This window comes from Polypterus senegalus, chromosome 11 (assembly GCF_016835505.1).
Source record: "Polypterus senegalus isolate Bchr_013 chromosome 11, ASM1683550v1, whole genome shotgun sequence".
Lineage (NCBI taxonomy): Eukaryota > Metazoa > Chordata > Cladistia > Polypteriformes > Polypteridae > Polypterus > Polypterus senegalus.
The window spans coordinates 55,046,365-55,071,666 of NC_053164.1; the positions used below are offsets into that span (position 1 = coordinate 55,046,365).

The window sequence follows — 25,302 nt, forward strand, 5'->3', positions numbered from 1 at the left end:
ACTATAAGATCAGTAATATTTGAATTCCAAAGACAGTATTAAAAAAGATATTTTTGTTTGTCCTTTTACCTGAGCAAGAGAATTCTGCTACTTCAGTCCTGGTGCATGTATTTTTACCCCAGGGAGAAGAGGGACACTGCCAGACGGAAGCCTCATGTCCTCTACATCTCACATTGTCCAGCCATTTTGGATCAGGGTCCAGCTTTGATAATTCTTCTTTAACATCAGACTTAAGACTTCCACAGCCTAATTCCTTACAGATCTTGTCAGCAGTTGCTTTATCCATGTTATTTGCACAGACGCTGCCCCATGAGTTATTATAGAAAACCTGAAGTTGTCCAGAGCAGCCATCTGTTAACCGTAGCATCTTGAATTCTTTCAAAATGGAATTTTAAAAAAGTACAAATGAAATGTTATTATGTTTGTTGAAGTATTGTATACATTAGTAAAAATACAGAGCACCTGATAAATTACTAAACATCACTATTAAAGATTTAAGGTTTTGGATAACACAGAATAAAGTAGCAATTTCAAGTTCATGTATACTCTGGACAAGTAATGTTTTTCAACTTTTGACAAGCTTACACACTGACTACTAATATAATTAGTTTACCTGTACAATTTACTCCCACATCCTCCTTATGCCTGCAGTCATGTTGTCCCCATCCTCGATGTGTACAGATCGAGAGAGATGATTCATTCCCCTGACAGTGCACATCATCCAGCCAAATGTGTCCACTTCCTGGTCCATATGAGACTGGAGTTATGGCTTTTACAGCTGCCTCACACTGGAGCTGCCGGTGTTCTAACGAAAGATCCTACCCATCAAAATGATCTACTCACTGATACTACGCATGCGCAGACCAAAATTACTTTTAATCTTGTACAGGCCATTGTATCCATGCACGAGTAATGACCGTCTTGTGAAATCTTTGCATCAGGCTGTGTCTCTTTCAGGCATTAAATGATGCATATAGAATAAATTGAGAAATGTTAACATTTCCATAAATTTGATAGACGACTTCTAAATACAACATGTTAAATGATGAAATAGTATAACATTATAAGTTTAATGTTACGACTTATAATAAACGGATGGATGTAACATATACGGTGTATATACCATTCATGCCAAGTAACCTGTTGCTTCTGTTGACATAGTGTGTAATAAATAAACTACGGTAGGATGCTTCGACAAAGTAGGACAAATCGTCAGAACACGGTCAAACTACATTTGCATCTGGTAAGTCCCAGGAATCATCACACACTGTCCCCCAGGATCCATTATAGAATATCTCCAGTCTTCCATCACAGACACTTGTTCCATTAGTCAGCCTGAGGCCCAAATGATCTGGAAAACAGAAATAAGACGCAAAAAATTGTGACCAGGAACCAATTAAAACTAGCCACCTAAGTCCAACAGCCATATGCAATTGGAGAAAACACCCCATCTACAATTATGACTTTCTGAATATCAGTTTAAACAATGTCACACTAGCTACTTATTTGTAAAAGAGGAAGAATGTTGTGACGTACTTACAGCCAGGCATTTTCTGTCACTTTCAGTGCCATGCTGAAAGTATAAGCCTCAATTTATTTTTGGATAACTCAACCAAGAGTAGAAAAGGAGCAGCAATCATGTTAGATAATTACACCATAAATTTGTTTTGTGAATTGTTTTACAGTATTTTTTGAATTATAGAACAGCTAATATAAAGCATAATGTACACATCATATCATAGAAATAGCCAGTTATAATGCCTTCAATTAGTACTTTTACAACACCTTGCTTTCTTTTTTTTGTGATTTTGCATATTGTATTTTGGCACATGTAATCAAATGTTTTGTGATTATTTGTAGGAACTCTTCTCACAACATTGAGATTTTTTTTTCTTATTTGGGACTAATTGATTTAGACAGGGCCCTACTATATGGCTATATGGGGCAGAGTTAGTTCCTTGCAGTCCTGTTCTGCCTCTAAATGTGGCCCTTTTCCAGGCTACTGTTAGTGCCTGCTAGGGATTTTAGCAGCACATGTCTGCATTCAATGACAAAATGTGAAGGTTTTTCCAAGAGGCCTTTTTTATTCTAGTAGGATAGTTCCAGGTAAATTTAACCGCAGACTTCAGGAAAATTTGTGCAGAAATATGAACAAAAACATTGTTTGCAAACTTGTAAAGGACATATTAAATGTCTCCAATAACAGTAAATCCTTACCCAGCAAAAGTAAATTAGGATTATTAAGTAAACCTAATAGAAATAACAAACATCGACTAAAAAGTAATGAACTAGAGGACAAACTAAGAACAGATGAATAAAAAGACTAAATAGATCAAAATGACACAGCTGGCAAAGAGGGCTATATGAAATTTTTATAGCATAGAGGTTTTGAAAGAGCTTTAATATCTGGTTTAAAGGGGAGATTCAGTGAAATGATAGTATTTTAAAGACAGACAAGAATTAAATATAGTCTTCAGACAGAGTTTTCTCCTCAAGTATCACGTTCTAACAATAGAAAACATGGTCAAAATGTAATAAAAACAGAGCAGCTGCCTTATCAAAATTAGGAGTAATCCTGAGGTAGAAAACATTTTCTTTTTTTGTAGATATAACTTTGATTATCTTTTTTGAAGAACTGTAAGATTCTAAAATATTTGTACTGAGAAGTGAGATAATAATGCTAAACAACAAAATATTCATGGTGTATCCTTTCTTTATTCTTCAGATGGTTCAGAGTGATGCCACAGGGAACCACCCCCAGCTCCCAAAACAACCATCCACATGAAGGTCATTCTTAAACCAGTTTTCTAATAAAATTGAATCAATCTGAATATGTAACAACATTGGTTCTATCTATACTAATAAAAGGCAAAGCCCTCACTCACTCACTCACTCACTCACTCACTCATCACTAATTCTCCAACTTCCCGTGTAGGTTGTCACACACGTGTGCATGGGAAGCAGCTGAAGGGCTTGGAAAATACTGTTTATACATCTGCCCAGGGGGGGGCAGGGTGCACTGACGCTCTTTCTGAGTTCTCTGCAGGTCTTACCCGGGAAATCCCACCAGGAGCCGCCATTTCCAGGAAGGACACATCACTTCCGGTTCCGGCCCCAAGAATGAGGTCACTTCCGGTTCTGGCCCCAAGGATGATGTCACTTCCAGTTCCGGCCCAGAGGACGACATCATTTCCGCCCTCTGTGCTATAAAGCTCACTGCCTTTGCTTAGGCAGGCAGTTCTGTTTTGGACTGTGTTGTATAACAACTATTTAAAAATGCCTCAAAGACTTTTGCAGCCGGGAAACCGCATTAAACGGGTGGCTGCCCCAAACCTTTCTACGTCTCTGGTCTCCTCTTCTTACAGTGGCGTAGTCGGCAGGATGGTGTCCCCGATGAACCCGGGACACGAACTTTCATGGAACCAGGTGGGTGAGTACCAGGGCCGAGTTTCGGGGCAGGGAGTGCGCCAGAGGGTCAGGAAGGACGGTGCAGGCTCTGCTCCATGAGCATAACCCGGGGTTGACCACCCATCTCGTAGAGAAGGTAGAGGGGACCCACAGGCGTGGGCTGGCTTCTGGGGAACACACACGAGTGGCTCAGTATGCTCTCCTTGGCAGGAAAGCCGAGCTGCCCATCGGGACCAAGGTCCCTGTTAACAATGGGTTGTCCCCAGGCTGGCAGGTAAAGGAAATAATAAACTGGGAGTTTAACCCAAACAAAGGGCTGTCAGAGCAGGCTATGGCTCTCTGGCAAAAGGTGGGTGAGTGGCTACGGCCTGTCACACACGTGTGCATGGGAAGCAGCTGAAGGGCTTAGACAATACTGTTTATACATCTGCCCAGGGCGGGTACGCTGACGCTCTTTCTGAGTTCTCTGCAGGTCCCACCCGGGAAATCCCACCAGGACCCGCCATTTCCAGGAAGGACACATCACTTCCGGTTCCGGCCCCAAGAACGAGGTCACTTCCGGTTCCGGCCCTGAGGATGATGTCACTTCCAGTTCCGGCCCAGAGGACGACATCACTTCCGCCCTCTGTGCTATAAAGCACACTGCCTTTGCTCTGGCAGGCAGTTCTGTTTTGGACTCCTATTGTGATAAACTGTTTAAAAATGCCTCAAAGACTTTTGCAGCCGGGAAACCGCATTAAACGGGTGGCTGCCCCAAACCTTTCCGCCTCTGGTCTCCAGTTCTTACAGTGGCGTAGCCGGCAGGATGGTGTCCCGAAGAACCGGGACACGAACTTTCAAGGAACCAGGTGGGTGAGTACGGGGCCGAGTTTGGGGCAGGGAGTGCGCCGGAGGGTCAGGAAGGACGCGGTGCAGGCTCTGCTCCACGAGCATAACCCGGGGCTACCAACCCATCTCGTGGAGAAGGTAGAGGGGACCCACAGGCGTGGGCTGGCTTCTGGGGAAAACACACGAGTGGCTCAGTATGCTCTTCTGGGTAGGAAAGCCGAGCCGCCCATCGGGACCAAGGTCCCTGTTAACGATGGGCTGTCCCCAGGCCGGCAGGTGAAGAATATAATAGACTGGGAGTTTAACCCAACTAAAGGGCTGTCAGAGCAGGCTATGGCTCTCTGGCAACAGGTGGGTGAGTGGCTACGGCCATTTGATTTGACCCCCTTGCAAATAGTGCAGCAAGTGGCCTGTTTTTTGCTGCTACAGCGGATACCCCAGGAATTTGCCCAGCCGGCCTGGGGCGAATTCCATTCTATGGACGAGCTGCTACAGCTCTTGCAACCCCAGAGGCCGGCTGTGAAACCCGGGAAGGCAGAACAGCCGCTCTGTGGACTACCCGGGAGTTATGTCCTACAAAAGCAGTCCCTTCCACGCAATCCAGAGCCTGTTCCGAAGTCGCCGGGCCGTCTGGCTTGCGACCTGTCGGGGAACAAGGCGGACCGTAGGGGACAATGGCGGGGTTGTTTGTGTGCCCTTAGCAATCCCCTGGCGGATAAACATACGGGAGAGCTTCTTATTAATGGACATATGATAACAGCGCTGTTTGATTCGGCAGTAACGTGTCTGTCGTTGCTCGCTGTTTTGTTCTACCGCAACAATGGATTAAGAAAAAGACCAGTCTAAAATGTATACACGGAGATATCCGCTCGTACAATACCGCCCGGTGTTACATATGTCTCGGACTGGTCTGACAGTAACCGCGGTAGTTTAGAAAGCATTCCCCGAAAAGCTTTTGGCCTCGTTATAGATGATAAAGATTCATCTCAAGCTGCTTCCACACCGTGTAATCAGCCGACAGGGAGTGGGCGGTAGGCCAAGAGAGTGACGAAGACACTCCCGGACCGTCGCGGGCTACTACGTCATCCACTAGCGCCCGCAGCGAGGAGGATTCTCCGCCCTTGAGGTCAGACCGACCCTCTCTGAATTGTTTGTTCAGTTTAGAGCAACACCGGCTTCTTTCAAGAGAGAACAGTGGAATGACGACTCTCTGAAGCACATAAAGAATGCAGTGGTTCTCGTTAACGGCCAACGCACGCATTTGCCCATGCCACAGGGACCTCACTTTGTCATAGATAATGAGTTATTGTATCGGGTCGCTGAACATGAGGGGAAGGTCCGGAAGTTGTTGCTAGTCCCGCGGACCTACCGGCGGCAGGTTTGCGAGTTAGCACACTCTCACCTTCTTGGAGGCCATCTCGGCTCCGATAAAACATTAGAGCGCATTAAGCTCCGTTTTTTGGCCGGGATTAATGAGGAGGTTCGCCGCTTTTGCATTTCCTGTCCGGAGTGTCAACTGCGGCAAATTCCTAGGAAGGACCGTGCTCCTCTGATTCCCCTTCCCTTATTGACGTTCCCTTTGACAGGATTGGGGTGGATATAGTAGGACCCTAGAGCCCTCAGCCCGAGGATATAAATATATACTCGTCCTCGTGGATTATGCAACCCGATTCCCTGAAGCCGTTCCATTGCGCCGGCTACCACTAAAAATATTGCACGGAACTAGTAGGAGTCTTTTCACGGTGGGCATTCCTAGAGAAGTCCTGACGGACCAAGGAACGCTTTCACCTCGGAAACGCTCAAGGAGACTGCCAAGTTACTGAAAATAAAGCATTTAAAAACCTCGTGTATCATCCTCAAACCGATGGGCTAGTGGAGAGATTTAACCAAACTCTCAAGCAAATGCTACGTAAGGTAGTCAGCAAGGATGGGAGGAATTGGGACCAACTCCTCCCCCTTGTCCTCTTTGCCTACCGGGAAGTTCCTCAAGCCTCTACGGGTTCTCTCCTTTGAATTACTATACGGAAGACAGCCCGGGGCTTATTAGATATTTTAAAAGAGGGCTGGGAAGGGAGGCACAGCCCTCCACTAATATTTTGGAGTATATCGCCCAATTGCGCGATAGATTTGATGCAATAAGACCGATTCTAAAAGTCATATAGAGGCGGCAATCAGCACAGGCCCGCCTTTATGACCGTGGCACGACTCTCCGGAGTTCCAACCGGGATCGCGTCATGGTATTGGTACCAACTTCTCACTCTAAACTGCTCACATTGGCTAGGCCCCTACGAAATTAAGGAAAGGAAGGGATTGGTTGACTATTTGGTGAAACAGCCCAATGCCGACCAGCTGAGCGAATATATCATGTAAACCTGCTGAAACCGTGGAAGGAGAGGGATCCCGATCCTCCTCCGGACAGCCCTGCTCTCTCTCGCTGAAGTAAGTTCCCTTAATTTCGCGAACAGCTATCCCCCAGACAGAAACAAGAGCTCGAAGCAGCTATCCGCTCTGTCCCAGAGGTGGTAAGTGAAAAACCCGGTCGGACCTCTCTGATTGCGCACGACATATTGACTGACCCGGGGGTGATCGTCCGTGAGCGACCCTACAGACTCCCGGAGGCAAAGAAAGTAGAAGTGGAACTGGAAATCAAGCGAATGCTGGCACTAGGAGTGATCGAGGAAAGTAGTAGTCCCTGGTCCAGTCCCATCGCCTTGATTGCTAAGCCTGACGGCAGTTGGAGGTTTTGCAATGACTTCCGTCGGCTCAACCAAGTTTCCGATTTGATGCTTATCCCATGCCTCCGTGGATGACCTCCTCGAGACTGGGACCAGCCAAATTCTTGACTACACTTGACATGACAAAGGGGTACTGGCAGGTTCCTTTAACGGAGTCGCGAAGGAAAAACCGCGTTTAGCACTCCTAGCGGACACTGGCAGTATCGTGTCCTTCCATTCGGGTTACACGGGGCGCCTGCGACTTTTCAGCGTCTGGTGGACAAAGTGCTCCGCCCCATAACTCGTTCTGTGCTGCCTATCTGGATGACGTTGTCATCTATTCCAGCACCTGGAAGGAACACATACAGCAGGTCACAGCAGTATTACGGACACTGGGAGAGGCGGGCTCGAATCAACCCCAAGAAATGTTTCTTTGGATTGAGGAAGCCAAATATTTGGGCTACCTAGTGGGCGGGTACTGTGAGGCCACAGTGTTCCAAGTTGCAAGCCATAATGGCCTGGCCCGTCCAAAAACCAAGCGGCAAGTCCAATCCTTTCTCGGTTTGGCGGGTACTACCGCCGGTTTGTGCCTCGCTTCTCCGAGAGCGCGCCTTGACCGATTTGACAAAGAAAAGAGCTCCTAATACGGTGGTATGGTCTGATAAAGCGGGGCTGCATTCAGTGACTTAAAAAGGGCTCTGACTTCAGCACCTATCTTAATCTCCCCTAACTTCTCTCTCCCTTTTATCCTCCAGACGGACGCTTCGGACACAGGCTTGGGTGCCGTGTTGAGCCAAAGCGGCGACGGTGTTGAACACCCCGTTATGTACCTGAGCCAGAAACTGTTGGACAGACAGACCAGGTACGCGGCAGTGGAGAAAGAGGCTCTGGCGATCAAATGGGCGGTAACTCAGCTGCGGTACTACCTCTTGGGTCGTGTTCACTCTGGTGACGGATCATGCACCTCTGAAGTGGATGGCCCTTCACAGGGAGTCGAATCCACGGGTCACGAGGTGGTTTCTTGACCTGCAGCAGTACAAGTATATGCTCGCTCATCGACAGGGTCTCTTCATGCCAATGCCGATGCCCTCTCCCAGGCCCACGACCTCTCGGTGCAGGTCGCCCGACCCGACGGGTCTGGGCTGAGGGGGGAGTCTTGTCACACACGTGTGCATGGGAAGCAGCTGAAGGGCTTAGACAATACTGTTTATACATCTGCCCAGGGGGGGGCGGGGTACGCTGACGCTCTTTCTGAGTTCTCTGCAGGTCCCACCCGGGAAATCCCACCAGGACCCGCCATTTCCAGGAAGGACACATCACTTCCGGTTCCGCCCCAAGAATGAGGTCACTTCGGTTCCGGCCCTGAGGATGATGTCACTTCCAGTTCCGGCCCAGAGGACGACATCACTTCCGCCCTCTGTGCTATAAAGCACACTGCCTTTGCTCTGGCAGGCAGTTCTGTTTTGGACTCCTATTGTGATAAACTGTTTAAAAATGCCTCAAATACTTTTGCAGCCGGGAAACCGCATTAAACGGGTGGCTGCCCCAAACCTTTCCACGCCTCTGGTCTCCAGTTCTTACAGGCCATTCGAGTTGACCCCCTTACAGATCCCCTTACAGTGCAGCAAGTGGCCTGTTTTTTGCTGCTAAAAAAGCTACCCCAGGATTTTGCCCAGCCGGCCTGGGGCGAATTCCATTCTATGGACGAGCTGCTACAAACCTTGCAAACCCAGAAGCCGGCTGTGAAACCTGGGAAGGCAGAACAGCCGCTCTGTGGACTACCGGGAGCTATGTCCTACTAAAGCAGTCCCTTCCACGCAATCCAGAGCCTGTTCCGAAGTCGCCGGGCCGCCTGGCTTGCGACCTGTCGGGAACAAGGCGGACCGTAGGGGACAATGGCGGGGTTGTTTGTGTGCCCTTAGCAATCCCCTGGCGGATAAACATACGGGGGAGCTTCTTATTAATGGTCATAAAATAACAGCGCTGTTCGATTCCGGCAGTAACGTGTCTGTCGTTGCTCGCCGTTTTATTCTACCACAACAGTGGATTAAAAAGAAGACCAGTCTAAAATGTATACACGGAGATATCCGCACATACAATACCGCCCGGTGTTACGTATGTCTCGGAGGAACCCTTCGACAGCTTACGTGGCGGTGCATCCGGATCCTCCGCTTCCGTAATCCTCGGCGAGACTGGTCTGATAGTAACGGCGGTAGTTTAGAAAGCATTCCCCGAAAAACTTATGGCCTCGTTATAGATGACAACGATTCATCTCAAGCTGCTTCCACACCGTGTAATCAGCCGACAGGGAGTGGGGCGGTAGGCCAAGAGAGTGACGAAGACACTCCCGGACCGCCGGGCTACCACGTCATCCACTAGCGCCCCGGCAGCGAGGGAGGAATCTCCGCCCCTTGAGGTCAGACCGGACCCTCTCTCTGAGTTGCACTTTCAGTTTAGAGCAACACCGGCTTCTTTCAAGAGAGAACAGTGGAATGACGACTCTCTGAAACACATAAAGAATGCAGTGGTTCTCGTTAACGCCAACGCGCGATTTGCCCATGCCACAGGGACCTCACTTTGTCATTGATAATGAATTGTTGTATCGGGTCGCTGAACATGAGGGGAAGGTCCGGAAGTTGTTGCTAATCCCGCGGACCTACCGGCGGCAGGTTTGCGAGTTAGCACACTCCCACCTTCTTGGAGGGCATCTCGGCCCGATAAAACATTAGAGCGAATTAAGCTCCGCTTTTTCTGGCCGGGATTAATGAGGAGGTTCGCGCTTTTGCATTTCCTGTCCGGAATGTCAACTGCGGCAAATTCCTAGGAGGGACCGTGCTCCTCTGGTTCCCCTTCCCCTTATTGACGTTCCTTTGATAGGATTGGGGTTGATATAGTAGGACCCCTAGAACCCTCAGCCCGAGGACATAAATATATACTCGTCCTCGTGGATTATGCTACCCGATTCCCTGAAGCCGTTCCGTTGCTCGGCTACCACAAAAATATTGCACGGAACTAGTAGGAGTCTTTTCAGAGTAGGCATTCCTAGAGAAGTCCTGACGGACCAAGGAACGCCTTTTACCTCGGAAACGTTCAAGGAGACTGCCAAGTTACTGAAAATAAAGCATTTAAAACCTTGGTGTATCATCCTCAAACCGATGGGCTAGTGGAGAGATTTAATCAAACTCTCAAGCAAATGCTACGTAAGGTAGTCAGCAAAGATGGGAGGAATTGGGACCAACTCCTCCCCCTTGTCCTCTTTGCATATCGGAAAGTTCCTCAAGCCTCTACGGGGTTCTCTCCATTTGAATTACTGTACGGAAGACAACCCCGGGGTTTATTGGATATTTTAAAAGAGGGCTGGGAAGGGGAGGCACAGCCCTCCACTAATATTTTGGAATATATCGCCCAATTGCGCGATAGATTTGATGCAATAAGACCATTCTAAAAAGTCATATAGAGGAGGCGCAATCAGCACAGGCCCGCCTTTATGACCGTGGCACGACTCTCCGGGAGTTCCAACCGGGGGATCGCGTCATGGTATTGGTACCAACTTCTCACTCTAAACTGCTCGCATTGGCTAGGCCCCTACGAAATTAAGGAAAGGAAGGGATTGGTTGACTATTTGGTGAAACAGCCCAATGCCGACCAGCTGAGCGAATATATCATGTAAACCTGCTGAAACCGTGGAAGGAGAGGGATCCCGATGCCTCCTCCGGACAGCCCTGCTCTCTTCGCTGAAGTAAGTTCCCTTAATTTGGCGAGCAGCTATCCCAGACAGAAACAAGAGCTCAAGCAGCTATCCTCTGTCCCAGAGGTGGTAAGTGAAAAACCCGGTCGGACCTCTCTGATTGCGCACGACATATTGACTGACCCGGGGGTGATCGTCCGTGAGCGACCCTACAGACTCCCGGAGGCAAAGAAAGTAGAAGTGGAACTGGAAATCAAGCGAATGCTGGCACTAGGAGTAATCGAGGAAAGTAGTAGTCCCTGGTCCAGTCCCATCGTCTTGATTGCTAAGCCTGACGGCAGTTGGAGGTTTTGCAATGACTTCCGTCGGCTTAACCAAGTTTCCAGATTGATGCTTATCCCATGCCTCGCGTGGATGACCTCCTCGAGACTGGGACCAGCCAAATTCTTGACTACACTTGACATGACAAAGGGGTACTGGCAGGTTCCTTTAACGGAGTCCGCGAAGGAAAAACCGCGTTTAGCACTCCTAGCGGACACTGGCAGTATCGTGTCCTTCCATTCGGGTTACACGGGGCGCCTGCGACTTTTCAGCGTCTGGTGGACAAAGTGCTCCGCCCCATAACTCGTTCTGTGCTGCCTATCTGGATGACGTGTCATCTATTCCAGCACCTGGAAGGAACACATACAGCAGGTCACAGCAGTATTACGGACACTGGGAGAGGCCGGGCTCCAAATCAACCCCAAGAAATGTTTCTTTGGATTGAGGGAAGCCAAATATTTGGGCTACCTAGTGGGCCGGGGTACTGTGAGGCCACAGTGTTCCAAGTTGCAAGCCATAATGGCCTGGCCCGTCCAAAACCAAGCGGCAAGTCCAATCCTTTCTCGGTTTGGCGGGTACTACCGCCGGTTTGTGCCTCGCTTCTCCGAGAGCGCGCCTTGACCGATTTGACAAAGAAAAGAGCTCCTAATACGGTGGTATGGTCTGACAAAGCGGGGGCTGCATTCAGTGACTTAAAAAGGGCTCTGACTTCAGCACCTATCTTAATCTCCCCTAACTTCTCTCTCCCTTTTATCCTCCAGACGGACGCTTCGGACACAGGCTTGGGTGCCGTGTTGAGCCAAAGCGTCGACGGTGTTGAACACCCCGTTATGTACCTGAGCCAGAAACTGTTGGACAGGGAGACCAGGTACGCGGCGGTGGAGAAAGAGGCTCTGGCGATCAAATGGGCGGTAACTCAGCTGCGGTACTACCTCTTGGGTCACGTGTTCACTCTGGTGACGGATCATGCACCTCTGAAGTGGATGGCCCTTCACAGGGAGTCGAAACGGGTCACGATGTGGTTTCTTGACCTGCAGCAGTACAAGTATATGCTCGTTCATCGACAGGGGTCTCTTCATGCCAATGCCGATGGCCCTCTCCCAGGCCCACGACCTCGGTGCAGGTGCCCGACCCGACGGGTCTGGGCTGAGGGGGGAGTCTTGTCACACACGTGTGCATGGGAAGCAGCTGAAGGGCTTAGGAAAATACTGTTTATACATCTGCCCGGGGGGGGCGGGGTGCACTGACGCTCTTTCTGAGTTGCCCCAAACCTTTCTACGTCTCTGGTCTCCTCTTCTTACAAGGTAGAAGGCTGAAATTTGGCAGGCTCATTCCTTACAGCTTACTTACCAAAGTTGGGCAGGTTTTATTTCGAAATTCTACGTCTAATGGTCATAACTGGAAGGTATTTTTCTCCATTAACTGTAATGGAGTTGAGCTGGAAAGACGTGGGGGGGCGGAGTTTCGTGTGACATCATCACGCCTCCCACGTAATCACGTGAACTGACTGTCAATGCAGTACATAGAAAACCAGGAAGACCTCCAAAAAGCGCTTAAGAAAACATGCATTATATAATTGAGAAGGCAGCGAAACAATAAGAAGCGAGCGAGTGACATATACTACCATATTCATGAGTGCTGCTACTTTGGAAAGAAAGCAAGGTGTAAACCTAAACTTTAAATTAAGTTCATAGACAGGCTACCGCTGGCGTTTCACATGCCCACAGGTAATGCGGGATACAAGTTTAATGAGAGGACGCAGGATATAATCGAGAGTTTTGATCACTTTGTAACTAAGTTAAAATTGTAGGTGAAGGGGTGTGCTTATGCAAATTCCGAGAGACTGTGTTTGTGGGGGATTGACAGTTAAGGCGGGTGGGGTAGTCACGTCATCATCTCCCCTCCCATTCATCTCATTTCGCTCTGAGCTGAGCTCCGCTAACGCCGTCTTCCGAAGCAACTTCGTCAGACTGCCACCAAATACTCACAGAAAAATCCACAAGTTAATACACACGCTGTCTCTAGAGTTTCTCCACACTGAATCCTCCAGGCACTACTTACAAAAGGTTACATTGACAATCGTGTTATGTTATTTTTAAAATCTTTCCTTTTCTTAGCACAAGCACAGCTGAGAAGCTTCGATGCATGTGCTCCATAACGCGTTAAAAATAATGCATTTAATCACACTTTGCATTACAAGCAAAGGGGAGCTTTTGTCAATGCATGATTTCCTGATACACCGATTACATTGATCAGCGCATCCCGATTCATTTTACCCTTGCACCACCTTAGTTTGAGAAGAAGTATGAAAAATATGAGGTTAACACAGAAAAACAGATCACCAATTCAAGCTTTATGAATAATCGATTCGCCATCAATAATTGTTTTGGTAAAGCCATCCTCCTTCCATTTTATAATTTTTCCGCCACTAGCCATGATTAAATGAGCGGTAAAAAGTAAGAGCAAAGCGAGGTGACTTATTTAGGCAGGCATATATATGACAGCAACACTCATGACAATGTCAATCATGTTACGTTATTATTAAAATGTTTCCTTTTCTTTTCATTACTTCTTTAACACATTACTTCTCCGCTGAGGCCGGGTATTTTGCTATATATATATATATATATATATATATATATATATATATATATATATATATATATATATGAATGACCTCCAAAGAGCGCTGAGACTTTTGATATCATGAACGTGTCTGCAAAAACTGGATTCTCCTGCCCAGCAAAAGTCGAGCAGCCATCGCATGTACATAGCTGTGCCGGCCTTTGAGACGCTGACTGCGCTTCTGCCTTAAGTCAAAGTGAGCACTTTTAATTTTTTTCATCCTCCCCCTGCGCTATAGCCCAGACAAGTGCAAACACGGGACCCCTTTTCTACTCCACGGCAAAATAATATTAAGGCGATTCACACTTTCTTTTGCACGTATACGATTATGAGGTCGTCAGCTCGGATTATGAAGACACACACACGAGTGGAGGACTGACAGTGCCATCACAGCCAAATAATGGCAGAGACATCTCACCAGTCTACACAAGACCCACCGCGACTGTCCCCAAAAGGCGATCATAACGTCAGCGAACACATCTCTCTATACTATATAAAAGAAAAAGGCAACTTTCCTTTCTTTACACCTTTTTTCCTTTTATCCCAAACCAAAGCCTTTCTCTCTTAACACTGCAGAGGACACAAAACTAATTTTCTTTAAATGCCGGTAAGGCACATTACCAGAGGCACAAATTTGAATGTTCACATAGAAAATGTAATTTCTATACCACAGCCGTCGTGTAGCGCCTTTCAAAAGGGATCTACTACCGAGACATGATCCATATACATTTTAGCTGCTGTTAGTTCTACTTACCTGTTCTGTTACACCGTCTTTAAAATGTAGTTTACCCGCAACCACTCCAGTAGTGCTCAATGTACCTGTACTTCTTAAAACGTTAATGTTTTACTGTTTAATAACTTATAGACTATATTTTATTATTTTTCCCTTGCACTCAGTGACCAAAGCTATACACACATATATAGACACATACAAACATACACACAAGTATATGTATGTGTATATATATGTATGTATGTGTATATATATATATATACACACACCCCCCTATCTACATTATATATATATATATATATATATATATATACACACACACACATACATACATACATACATACATACACACATATATATAATTTGTGTGTGTGTATGTATGTATGTGTGTGTATATATGATGTAGATAGGTATATATATATGTGTGTATATGTAGATATGTATATAGATATGTAGATATGAAGATATGTATGTGTATATATATGACAGCAGCAATCCAAGCTGTGAGAAAACAGTAAAAGGAGGCGTGTCAGGCGTGCAGTGGCACATTTTCTGATGCAGCTACCGAAAACAACTTGTGGCGCTGCTGCCAAATACACAAAACAATTACTTTGACAATCATGTTACATTATTTTTAAAATGTTTCCTTTTCTTTTTCATAACTTCTTTAACACATGGCATCGCTGCGCAGCGGGTATTTTGCTATATATATATATCACAGCGACACTCATAACAGTGACAAAACAATTACATTGACAATCATGTTACGTTATTTTCAAAATGTTTCCTTTTCTTTCTCTTTCCTTCTTTAACACACTACTTCTCCGCTGCCATGCGCGGGTATATATATATATATATATATATAGATAGATAGATATATATATAGATAGATATGAGAACAACATATATATATATAGATAGATAGATAGAGATATTTATATATAGATAGATATGAGAACAACATATATATATAGATAGATAGATAGATAGATAGATAGATAGATAGATAGATAGAGATAGAGATATATAAATAGATATGAGAACAACACTCATATCAATGACAAAACAATTACATTAACAATCATGTTACGTTATTTTAAAAATTTTTCCTTTTCTTTTTTGTACCTTCTTTAACACACTACTTCTCCGCTGCGAAGCGCGGGTATTCTGCTAGTAAACCCTATAAAGTTAATAGGATGGCACAGAACAGCCTCATCCTTTGGTGGTTCAGCTCTGACCCTCACTATGGAAATCTCAAATGCGCTGCAAGTCATGAAGTAAGTGGAGAATGAAACTTGTGGTTTTTAAAAGTATAAGCATATTCTTGTAATAAAAGATGAACTAAAATGAAATTTCATGAAAATGGTTAAACTGAACCATAGGCTCTTCAGAACATAGGGCATAAATGAACAACCCATCCACCATGTATTTAACTTTCTCCTGTAAGAACCTTAATATTTTGCTGAGTTTTGCACCATTGAAGGAGTTACCACTAAGCAAGTCAAGGAAGTAAATCACCCTTTGTTCAGGCTTCAGTATCTTGGGTTAACATAAAAGTAAACCAACACAGAAAAAAATAACTTCAACAATCAAAATCTGAAAATGATATAACAAATATTAGAGTGAATAAACAGTACCAACAGATACAGTGTAATTCCATGTCCAGGATACCATACAGGAAGTAGGATACATTCAAAAATTAATGGTTAATGTTTTAAGAAATGGAAAACTTTAGAATGAATATACTGTACTAGAACTGGGATCACAAACAATGTTAGGCTGAATGACGTTTAAGAAATTTAGTCTATGAGTCTATGCTAGCAAAAACACTTTCAGAGGGCACAGTCATTCACACACACAAATCCACTGTTATGATAGTAAAGCAAAAATATTTTGTTAAATAAGCAAGAGACAAATCAAGTCCATAGGCAAAGGTGCTGTAAGCTGTAACCAGGAAGTAAACAGCATAGTAAAGAAAAGCCAAAGCACAAGACAAAAATCAAAAAGTGACTTCTGATCAAAAGTCAAAAAACTAGTACAGCCTGAAGCCAGAAATTCTTTATTTAAAAAGGAATTGTTTCAAAGCAAGGGAACAAAGACAAAAAGGGGTTTTGGAATCTGTCAAGTCAGATAAGAATGTGACCTTTCTGAATGACTTTTAATCCCCATAAGTAATTAGTCAGAGGTCGCAGCTTTAGATAGCAATGCTGGAGCAACCCTAACAAAAGGAACACAAAATGGCACTGAGCATAACCAAACAAAATGGCACCAAATACTGGTAAAATATAATTAACAAAAACAAAATACTCAAATGAAAAAAAAAAAACATCAGATGCATAATCTGCAGCATTAAATAGACAAATACAGTATCAGATCACACAAAATTAATAAGGGGAATGTAGAAAAATATAAATAATTAGTACAATATAATATAACACCCATCATAGCATTTCTTGTGTCACCAGAAAAAAACATTATGTAAGCTTTTGAATTATGGGAGCAAATTTGAGTCTAAATGAAAAACTTCAAATACTGAGGGAATATGCAATTAACAAATTGCATTTACTGTAGATAAGTATAAAAATCACCACTCATTTAAAAACAGGAGTGAAATATAATGTGATTTCATGTTAGCTCTTACTAAAGAACAGCTTATCCACTTTCTCTTGATCAGTTGGTGTTATACTCAAAGTGAATATGCATAGGTTGGGCAAAAATGTTACAGCTACAGTACCTTCTATGTCATCATGCAAAACAACACAACCAGCACACCAACCAGCGGAAATAATAGCAATCATTATCATAGAACATATTTTAGTTTAAAATGGGATAATAAATAATAGTCTATGTTGCATTAACAAAGAATGCAACTTATTGGTAATTTCTTTCTATTTTTTAAATTGCAAAAGGAGGCATGCACTTGTGCTTGTTAGCGATCAATTAGGTCCTAACTGGAGAATTGGCTACTTAGAGCATTGAGGGAAATTGGCAGAGGATGAGCCTCTGTAGCCATCAAGCCACACTTTTATGTTTGACCCTGGAAAAAATGGGTATAACTTCTGGGCTATTATAATATTAAAACTTATCAAATAGCATTTGTCCACACTTGCTGATTATATCAGTTAATCAGAAAAGACGCAATTTCCCTTCTCTTGCCCATATACTGTACTTTATTTTACTAATATAACTTTTTTTAACAAGACAAAGCATCAAGTAACAGAAAAAAAAAAAATTAAAAATCACAAACAAATCGCCTGTGAGCGAATATACAAGAAGCTGGAGCCAAAAGAAAATTCATCCTACACAACATAATGCTGCACGTTTACACTGTTGCTCAAAAAGCCAAAAGCCAAGCAGATTTTGTATCCTTCAAACATATGCAAGGTGGCAACTAAAAAAGTCTCACGCATACAGAAACCTCAATACAATTGACTTAGTGTACCATTTAGTGTACCAAGTGTAATAATGGCAGGCACAGATAATATTATCTGAACTATTTAGTGATTTATTTTAAACATTTAATTTAAGTTCATCCGATTTAACTGCAAGTGTTGAAGGATCAAGCATTACTCACTGGCTGGCAGTTTCAAACAGCGAGAAACTTTCTGGTTTCTACCCAATATTTTAAACTGTGAATCTGTGTGTCAGCTCATGTGAAAACACAAATCAGATCAAAAAAAAAAGAAATGTGAGTTACTGTAGAGGTTTGGAATGTTGTTTTAATCATTCATGCATTAAGAATGCTTAAATGGATAGTGACATATTCTCACAGAGTTTTTCTCATATCACTCTACACAATGAGAAACCATATGCTAGTTTAAACTGTACAATAAAAAATGCAAAACAGATTAACCATAACATTCTCTGACACATTTTTAGCAATGCCCTTCATTTATTCATTTAATAGAAAGACATTTTTTCAGCATATTTTTTTCACAAATACAATTTCAGTTTTAAAGGCATGGTTTCTGTATTTCGTTGAATGTATTTTATGCTAGTAAGACAGCACATGTGCTGTGTAGGCAAAGTTTGCAACATAAAATCACAATTGAAAGTGGTCTTGTTAAGCGTCTTGTAGTGGACACACATCATAATGATGAACCACCAGTTGGCAAAAAAACAAACAAAAGGTAAAAGCAGATGGTTGTCATTTTGTGCTATATTTTCAAGTGTGCACACAAACAAATTTACTCAGACTGGACCAATTACCATGTATTAATCAACCCAAGAAGTCTGTTTCTGGATTGTGGGATTAGCAAAATGATGTCCAAATAAGACAGACAGAAGACATGTTCTTTTTCAGATGTTTATATATGTTCACATAATAAGAGAGGTTTATATGTACAGTATAACAAGAGTTAAAAGAGGCATCTCTTTACTGTACCACCACTTTCCACATTGATTTAATTTTCAAAACTTCTTCAATCTACAGAGCCATGTACACTTCCACTATTTTCAAAGCACAAAGACAATAATAATATGATCAATCAATACTCTCAGTCATAATTAATCCAGTTCCTTGGACAAACGAGATAAGATGATGCAGAGACAGAGAGAATGAATAGGTTGTAAGAATTGAACACTGGCAGTAGCTTAACACTATACACTAAAGCAGGGCTATTCAATTACAAATTCAGTTGGGCCAGATTGTCAAACCAAGAAGGTTAGCTGGACCAGTCATTTTAGCGGCAAAGCAGCTCGTAATGACAAATTTTAAAACCAACACAAACAAATTTATTGAAAAACATAAGGTTTATTCGTTGTTTCTCTTTTAACATTGCTCAGTTTGCAGAGCAAAAGGTGCATACAAAAAGAGCTGAATTAACAGAATCTGAGGTAGCCCTTATTTTTTCCACTTACAAAAGAAAAAAAACTGACCTAGGCTACATATCTGACCTATCTGATCACAAAGTGCATAAAACAAAATAGTGCACAGTAGTAGGCTATTAGAAATAACATTGTTTCCTTTTGAAACAAAATAAACAACTTGCACACATTTGACCCAGGAACATCTCAAAGTGCATAAAATAAAAAGTGCACAGTATTCACAACTATAACAACACTGAGGGAACATATTTTAAATCACCATGTGTGATTAGGCATGCCTCTGTTACGCATCCCACATTATATTGATGTATTGTAGGCTACAGTTACCCTGCTGACTTACTGGGAGAAGTGACATTTTTTGTTTTGAACTAGAGCAGTGACTTTAGGCTCGTAATTTGTCAAGTTGTCAATGCAATTCGAAGGCATTGGTGGAGAGTATGGTCAGTCAGGGAGCAACGAGAGTTGCTTTTTATGGAGTTCATGTGTGAAAAACTTGACTCACATATATATGTTGATCCAAACATACTGAGCATGACGATCGCTACTTTCTTAATGTTAGGGAACTGATGTGCGTTGACATCAGTCCAAAACATTGCAGGCCCGTTAGTGGAAAGCTGCTGTGCCATGGTTACAGATGACTGCATGTCAACAAGTTCGAGTGTGAATTTCCCCTCGTCAATGGAAGGGACCAGTTTCTTAGCTCTGGCGGATAAGTACCCTTCTGTTTCAACAGTGAACGGGTCTCTGACAAAAACGGCCAACTGGGCAGATCAAGTCCATCCAATCGACCAGCAGTTATTTTTCAACATCGCAATGAAATCTGTCATTACATCCGTGATTTGTGCGGGGGGTAAGATGCCTTTGCGGAGTGTCGGAAAATGCAGCATTCGGCCTGTGCTCAAATCATTTGCGAAAAGGTCCAGTTTAACTTGGAATGCGCGCATCTGTTCCACAAGGTCGATGACAGTTTTGTCTCTGCCTTGTAGTCCCAAATTGAGATCGTTCAGGTGTTTGAATATGTCGCTCAGAAAGCAGGCATCGGCCATGAAGTTGTCGTCCAGTATGCGAATCAAGTGCGTTTCTGCCTTTTTTTGCTTGCTGCCGCGTAGGAAAATTATGATCTCTTCTCTGAGACCGCAGAAACGCTCCAGTGCTTTGCCTTTGGACAGCCATCTCACATCATTGTGCAAAAGAAGGTCGTGGTGCTCAGCAGACATTTCTGACAGCAGCATGCGGAATAAGCGGTGTTGGAGGCTTGATGTGGAGCGAATAAAATTAATTATAGCCATAACGCTGTCCATTGTCGTTTTGAGCCCCGCTTAGTTTTGTGCACAACACGCCTGATGCACAATGCAGTGTAAGGAGATCAACTGAGGTGCAACAGCGGACCAACGTGCTGCCAAACCATTCACTTTCCCTGTCAAGGACGGAGCCCCATCTGTCACAAGCATGCACACAAGCTTCATATCCAGACCACTGTCTTTAAAAAAGGCGGAAATTTTCCCAAAGACTATATCGCCAGTTGTGTGTCCTACTAACGGCAGTAGGCCGAGCAGCTCCTCTCGGAAGCATTTGTCATCAAAAAAACGGACATATATGCACAACTGAGCAGTACCAGTTTTGTCTGTGGACTCATCTACAGACATTGTATCAGCTTTCATCAGGTCTCTTAACAGCGTTTCATACACATCTGCAGCAAGAATTTCAACCCTACGAATGTTTGAAGTATCTGACAGGTACGTTTTTTATAGCAGATACCACGCTCATTTTAATTTTATCGTCATTTATCACCTCATCCATGACAGCCAGCATACAGTCCTTCACGGTTTCAGAGTCTGTGAATGGCCTTTTCTTTTTTGCCAGTATCCAGGAAACACGAAGGGATGCTGCAGTTAGGGTTACCACTTTTAATGCAAAAAAATAAGGGACGCATACTGCAGCGGGGGCCACATCCCTTGGGGGCCAAGAGCAATTTCATTCTCAAATACGGGACGATTCCGTATTTTAAAGGACGGGTGGCAACCCTAGCTGCAGTAGCTCTCTCTTGGGCTGTGAATGACCGCACCATGGTAGTACTGCTCGGTTGTAAGATGCAATCAAACTCTGCACTTTTGCAGCCCTCTCTTGAGATCCCTCTGGAAAATTGGTGCGAAAAGTGTGGTGTTTCTCAACATGATGCCTCCGCACATTGTAATCTTTAAATACTCCAACACAGTCATTACAAATTAAACACATCGGTTTGGCGTTTGGATGTGGCGGTAAAATAAACAAGTATTTGTCAGTCCAGGCAGGGTTAAACTTACGGTTTTCATTGGCAATTTTATGTTTCAGTGTTGAGAAAGACATATTGATAGTAATCTAAGCTACTATCGGTGCGCTCTGCATTGTTTGCGCGTTGCAGGCTACGTAATTTACGTAGGAATGCGCGCTTTTAGGGGGACCATAGACATATTAAATACTTTATATTTATATTAATATACTATATATATATTAAATTATATTATATTATAATATATATTATATTATAACAATTTATGAATAATATATTTTAATTTATTATCTATGGGCGGAACCACGGGCTGGGCCACTCGGAGGTTGATTCTGGGCCGCATGTGGCCCGCGGGCCAATTGAATAGCCCTGCACTAAAGGAACGTTTATAATCCAAAACTGAACGGTCACAGACAGGTGATGGGCACCCTGTTCTCCTTGTATAATCATGTGCAGAATTATTTCTCACTGCATTCTGGCCTTCGATTCTAACACATCCATGTTTTTTTGACTAGCACATGAACAGTTGACGTGCACATGCAAGACCACACTGACATAAAAAACTAAAAAGGCATGCAATAGCAGACACATACATGCTTGGCTGTTGAACACATTTGCATCATGTAGACTCTCACAGACCCTCTTTGTTAAGTGAATGTGCAAGGAATAAATAGGCCTGAAGAATGTAATACACTTTATGCTGACATATGTATACCCTTCATTGTGGAAAGAGGCTGAGAAAAATGAAGTTGTCATTTCAGAAGCATCAATTTGGATAAGTTATTCTTGAAGTTAGGAAATGAATGCTCACTCACCAACACATTGGACTGCAGCATTAGCACTTTCTGCACAAATGCTTTCCTTTGATTGACAGCAGGACCCCATATGTTTTTCATTCCCAGAACACAGAAAGCCTTTTAGACACACAGTTTTACTGCTTTTCTTGTATTGTGAAGAATTTGGCATTTGAGTCCTAGTGCCACAGCCAAGTTGTCTACACACCACTGTGGCATCTCTGGAACTCCAGGATTCCATCATGACTCTTGCCCAGTCCTTCTTGTAATAAACTTCCACCCATCCTTCACATCGACTGGGGCCACCTGACAGTCTGACTCCAAAATTCTGGTCTGGACAAAGACAAAAGAAAACAGGGTGAAAAAATCAAAGGGAAATGAAATTCTGTCATAAATGAAGATAAGGCACTGCATTTATATTTAATGTTCCTACTCTTTCACATTTACAAAAACGAAATGATCACAGTTTATGCTTATACTGATTTATGGAATAGCTGTCAAAGAAAGGATTTCAATTGTGTACACTATCATTTAACCTCCTCTGTATCAATACTCTGAAAGACATGTTTGTCTTGTTGAATTTGATGTGTAGACTCAAAAACATCTGGAATAACTGAAACTGTTAGTTAACCTGCTGTGTTATTAAAGCTTGCCATCACAAAGCTGACAATGACTGATATATACAAACCAGTTTTGTACCTGAAAAATCAACAGTTATATACAAATTTAATATATTTAAATTTTTTCCAGCACCTTTTCTTTTCACTTCATATATTTTTGTACTGTCCATTATGCACATATGTTATATTTCCTACAAATATAACTATAATTTACTGGCTACGTTTCCTAAAAAGTCCAATGGTATTTTAGTGACATGGCTTTGGCTGGCATGGATGATGTTAATGCTTGGAATACATGCTCTCTTTTCTGTTCATGTGATATTTTGCTCTTTATCTCTCTATTTTTAGATCAGCTGCAGGTTCTAACCTCATGATTACTACAATTGTTGTGTGTCTCTTAAAATTGAAGTTGAAGTGACTCCGTTTAGTGAAGTTACATCACTGCCGTGTTGTTTCCTATTAAGGCCAAAATCTAAACAAAATGGAAGATACAAAGATTTGAGACATTTGAAATGTCTATAGATTTCTAGAATAATGAAGAAAATATCCAACAACAAATTATTAAGAATAGAACATAAATCTGAAGAGACAGGATGTGCCTTTATAGGCATCACTATTTATTACAAGTGAAAATTACAGAGATTCTCAATGACCTGTTGTTTTAGCAAGGTATTAGGTAATTGTTTACATGAGATTGAAATGGCTATCAGATTGTACTTTTTCTTTGTGCTATAATATATATTGTTTATTCTTGTTTACTAACCGTCTCCAGTTTGGCAGTCCCACGTTGATACCATCCTTTGATCTATTCATCTTCTTAACTTGCTAATGCATGCCAGGGACATAGTGTAGTTGAATCTTATACCAGACAGCGCACCAGTCCATCACAGTCAAGCACACACTAAGGTCAATTTAGCAACACCAGTGGGATTGTGGGAGGAAACACACAAAGGCAAAGGGAGAACTTGAAATCTCCAAGCAGGTAGCACATGGGAAGTTAACCCAAGCCTCCTTATGCCAAGGTAGCAGTGTTAAACATTGCTTAGCTGTGCCACCACCAACATTGATACCTACAGATGAAAATGTTGTTCTGTTAAAGTTAACTTTTAAAGCTTTTTAATAACCATTAAAAAAATAAATAAAGTGATTGGAGGGTTCTTTAGGAGACACGTTTCTGAGATTTACAATTTTGGAATTAATGAGCTTAACTCTTTGTTTAGGTAAAAGGATACAAGGCTTTTTTATAAAAAAAACATGCTGGGAGATTCACACTGTTATGTATTAACTTCTGTTTTAATGTCTTATTGATGTTTTTGTTGTTATGTATTAACTTCTGTTTTAATGTGTTATTGATGTTTTTGTTGTTATGTATTAACTTCTGATTTAATGTCTTATTGATGTTTTTGTTGTCTTTGTATTATTATTTTTCATATTTTTATGTGATTTCTGTCAGTTTTGCTTATTAATGGTAAATAATGTACTGTGGCTTTAAATTTATTTATGTTCCATGTATTTTTAGGTGGAGTTCCAAGAGGTGAGACCATCCTGATGTTACCACTCCTGAGTCCTCCCTCAGGCTATTTAGACTGACAGAAAAGCCTCAGGAGTGGGAATCATTGGTTAAATTGCAGCTTTCTGTGTTCAACTTTCTGCCTTACTTAATTGTTTTTGCTTTGGTAAAATATTTTGAGTTAACATATTGAGATTGATTTGCTTTAGGCAACTTGTCATGTTTTTGCTCTGTTTAGCCTTTTTCTGTATTTGGCTATTTTTGCAAATAAATCTTTTCATTTATAAAGATTCTTTATTGCTGTAGCCGCCGATGTATAAGGCTAAATCAGGCACGGGTAAGACGCGTGTCAAAGAAATCTCACAGTCCAAAAGTTCGTTTTAAAATATTTAGGGAAAATTAAAAGCAAATAATCCACATAAGAACAAAAAGAAAAATAGTTATACACATAAAATATGGGAGGTTCCTATAACCCCCGTGAATAGAATTGAGTTGGTATTTTCCTGTCATTTTTTAACAGTATTGAGTAAACAATGTTCTCCAGTTAGTGTCTAGCCTTGCCTTGTGTCAGGTACAGAGGCATACGGTTTTTAACCGTGTTCTTGTTTGTTCTCGCATTCGTGCTTGCGCACGTGACCGTGCCTGGGCGCATGTCTATGCCCCAAACGGCCTACGGGCCTTTTGAGTGTGAAGTAACTTGTAAAGTAAAAGATTTAAGTGTTGAACCGTATGTTTAAGGCATACAGAAGAAGAAATTGAGAACCTTTAAGTATAGAAATAACCAAAGCTTCTTAAGAAAAGCTAAGTTTATAGAAGATACATTTTTTCCTTTTTTTTGCCTTTATTCTATGTGTGTAACTATTTTTCTTTTTGTTCTTATGTGGATTATTTGCTTTTAACTTTCACTAAATATTTTAAAACAAACTTTTGGACTGTGAGATTTGTTTGACACGCGTCTTACCCAT

General features: G+C 42.6%; 1 protein-coding gene across 1 annotated transcript; it reads right to left on the minus strand.

Moving 5' to 3' along the window:
• Position 1: 1 nt before the first annotated feature.
• LOC120538552 (scavenger receptor cysteine-rich type 1 protein M130-like) lies at positions 2 to 25,302 on the minus strand. The gene is made up of 5 exons (XM_039767946.1): positions 25,299 to 25,302; positions 22,229 to 22,540; positions 1,233 to 1,351; positions 614 to 818; positions 2 to 375 (listed from the first exon to the last, which is right to left on the minus strand). The coding sequence occupies exons 1-5, from the start codon at positions 25,300 to 25,302 to the stop codon at positions 2 to 4; spliced, it is 1,014 nt and encodes a 337-aa protein (XP_039623880.1).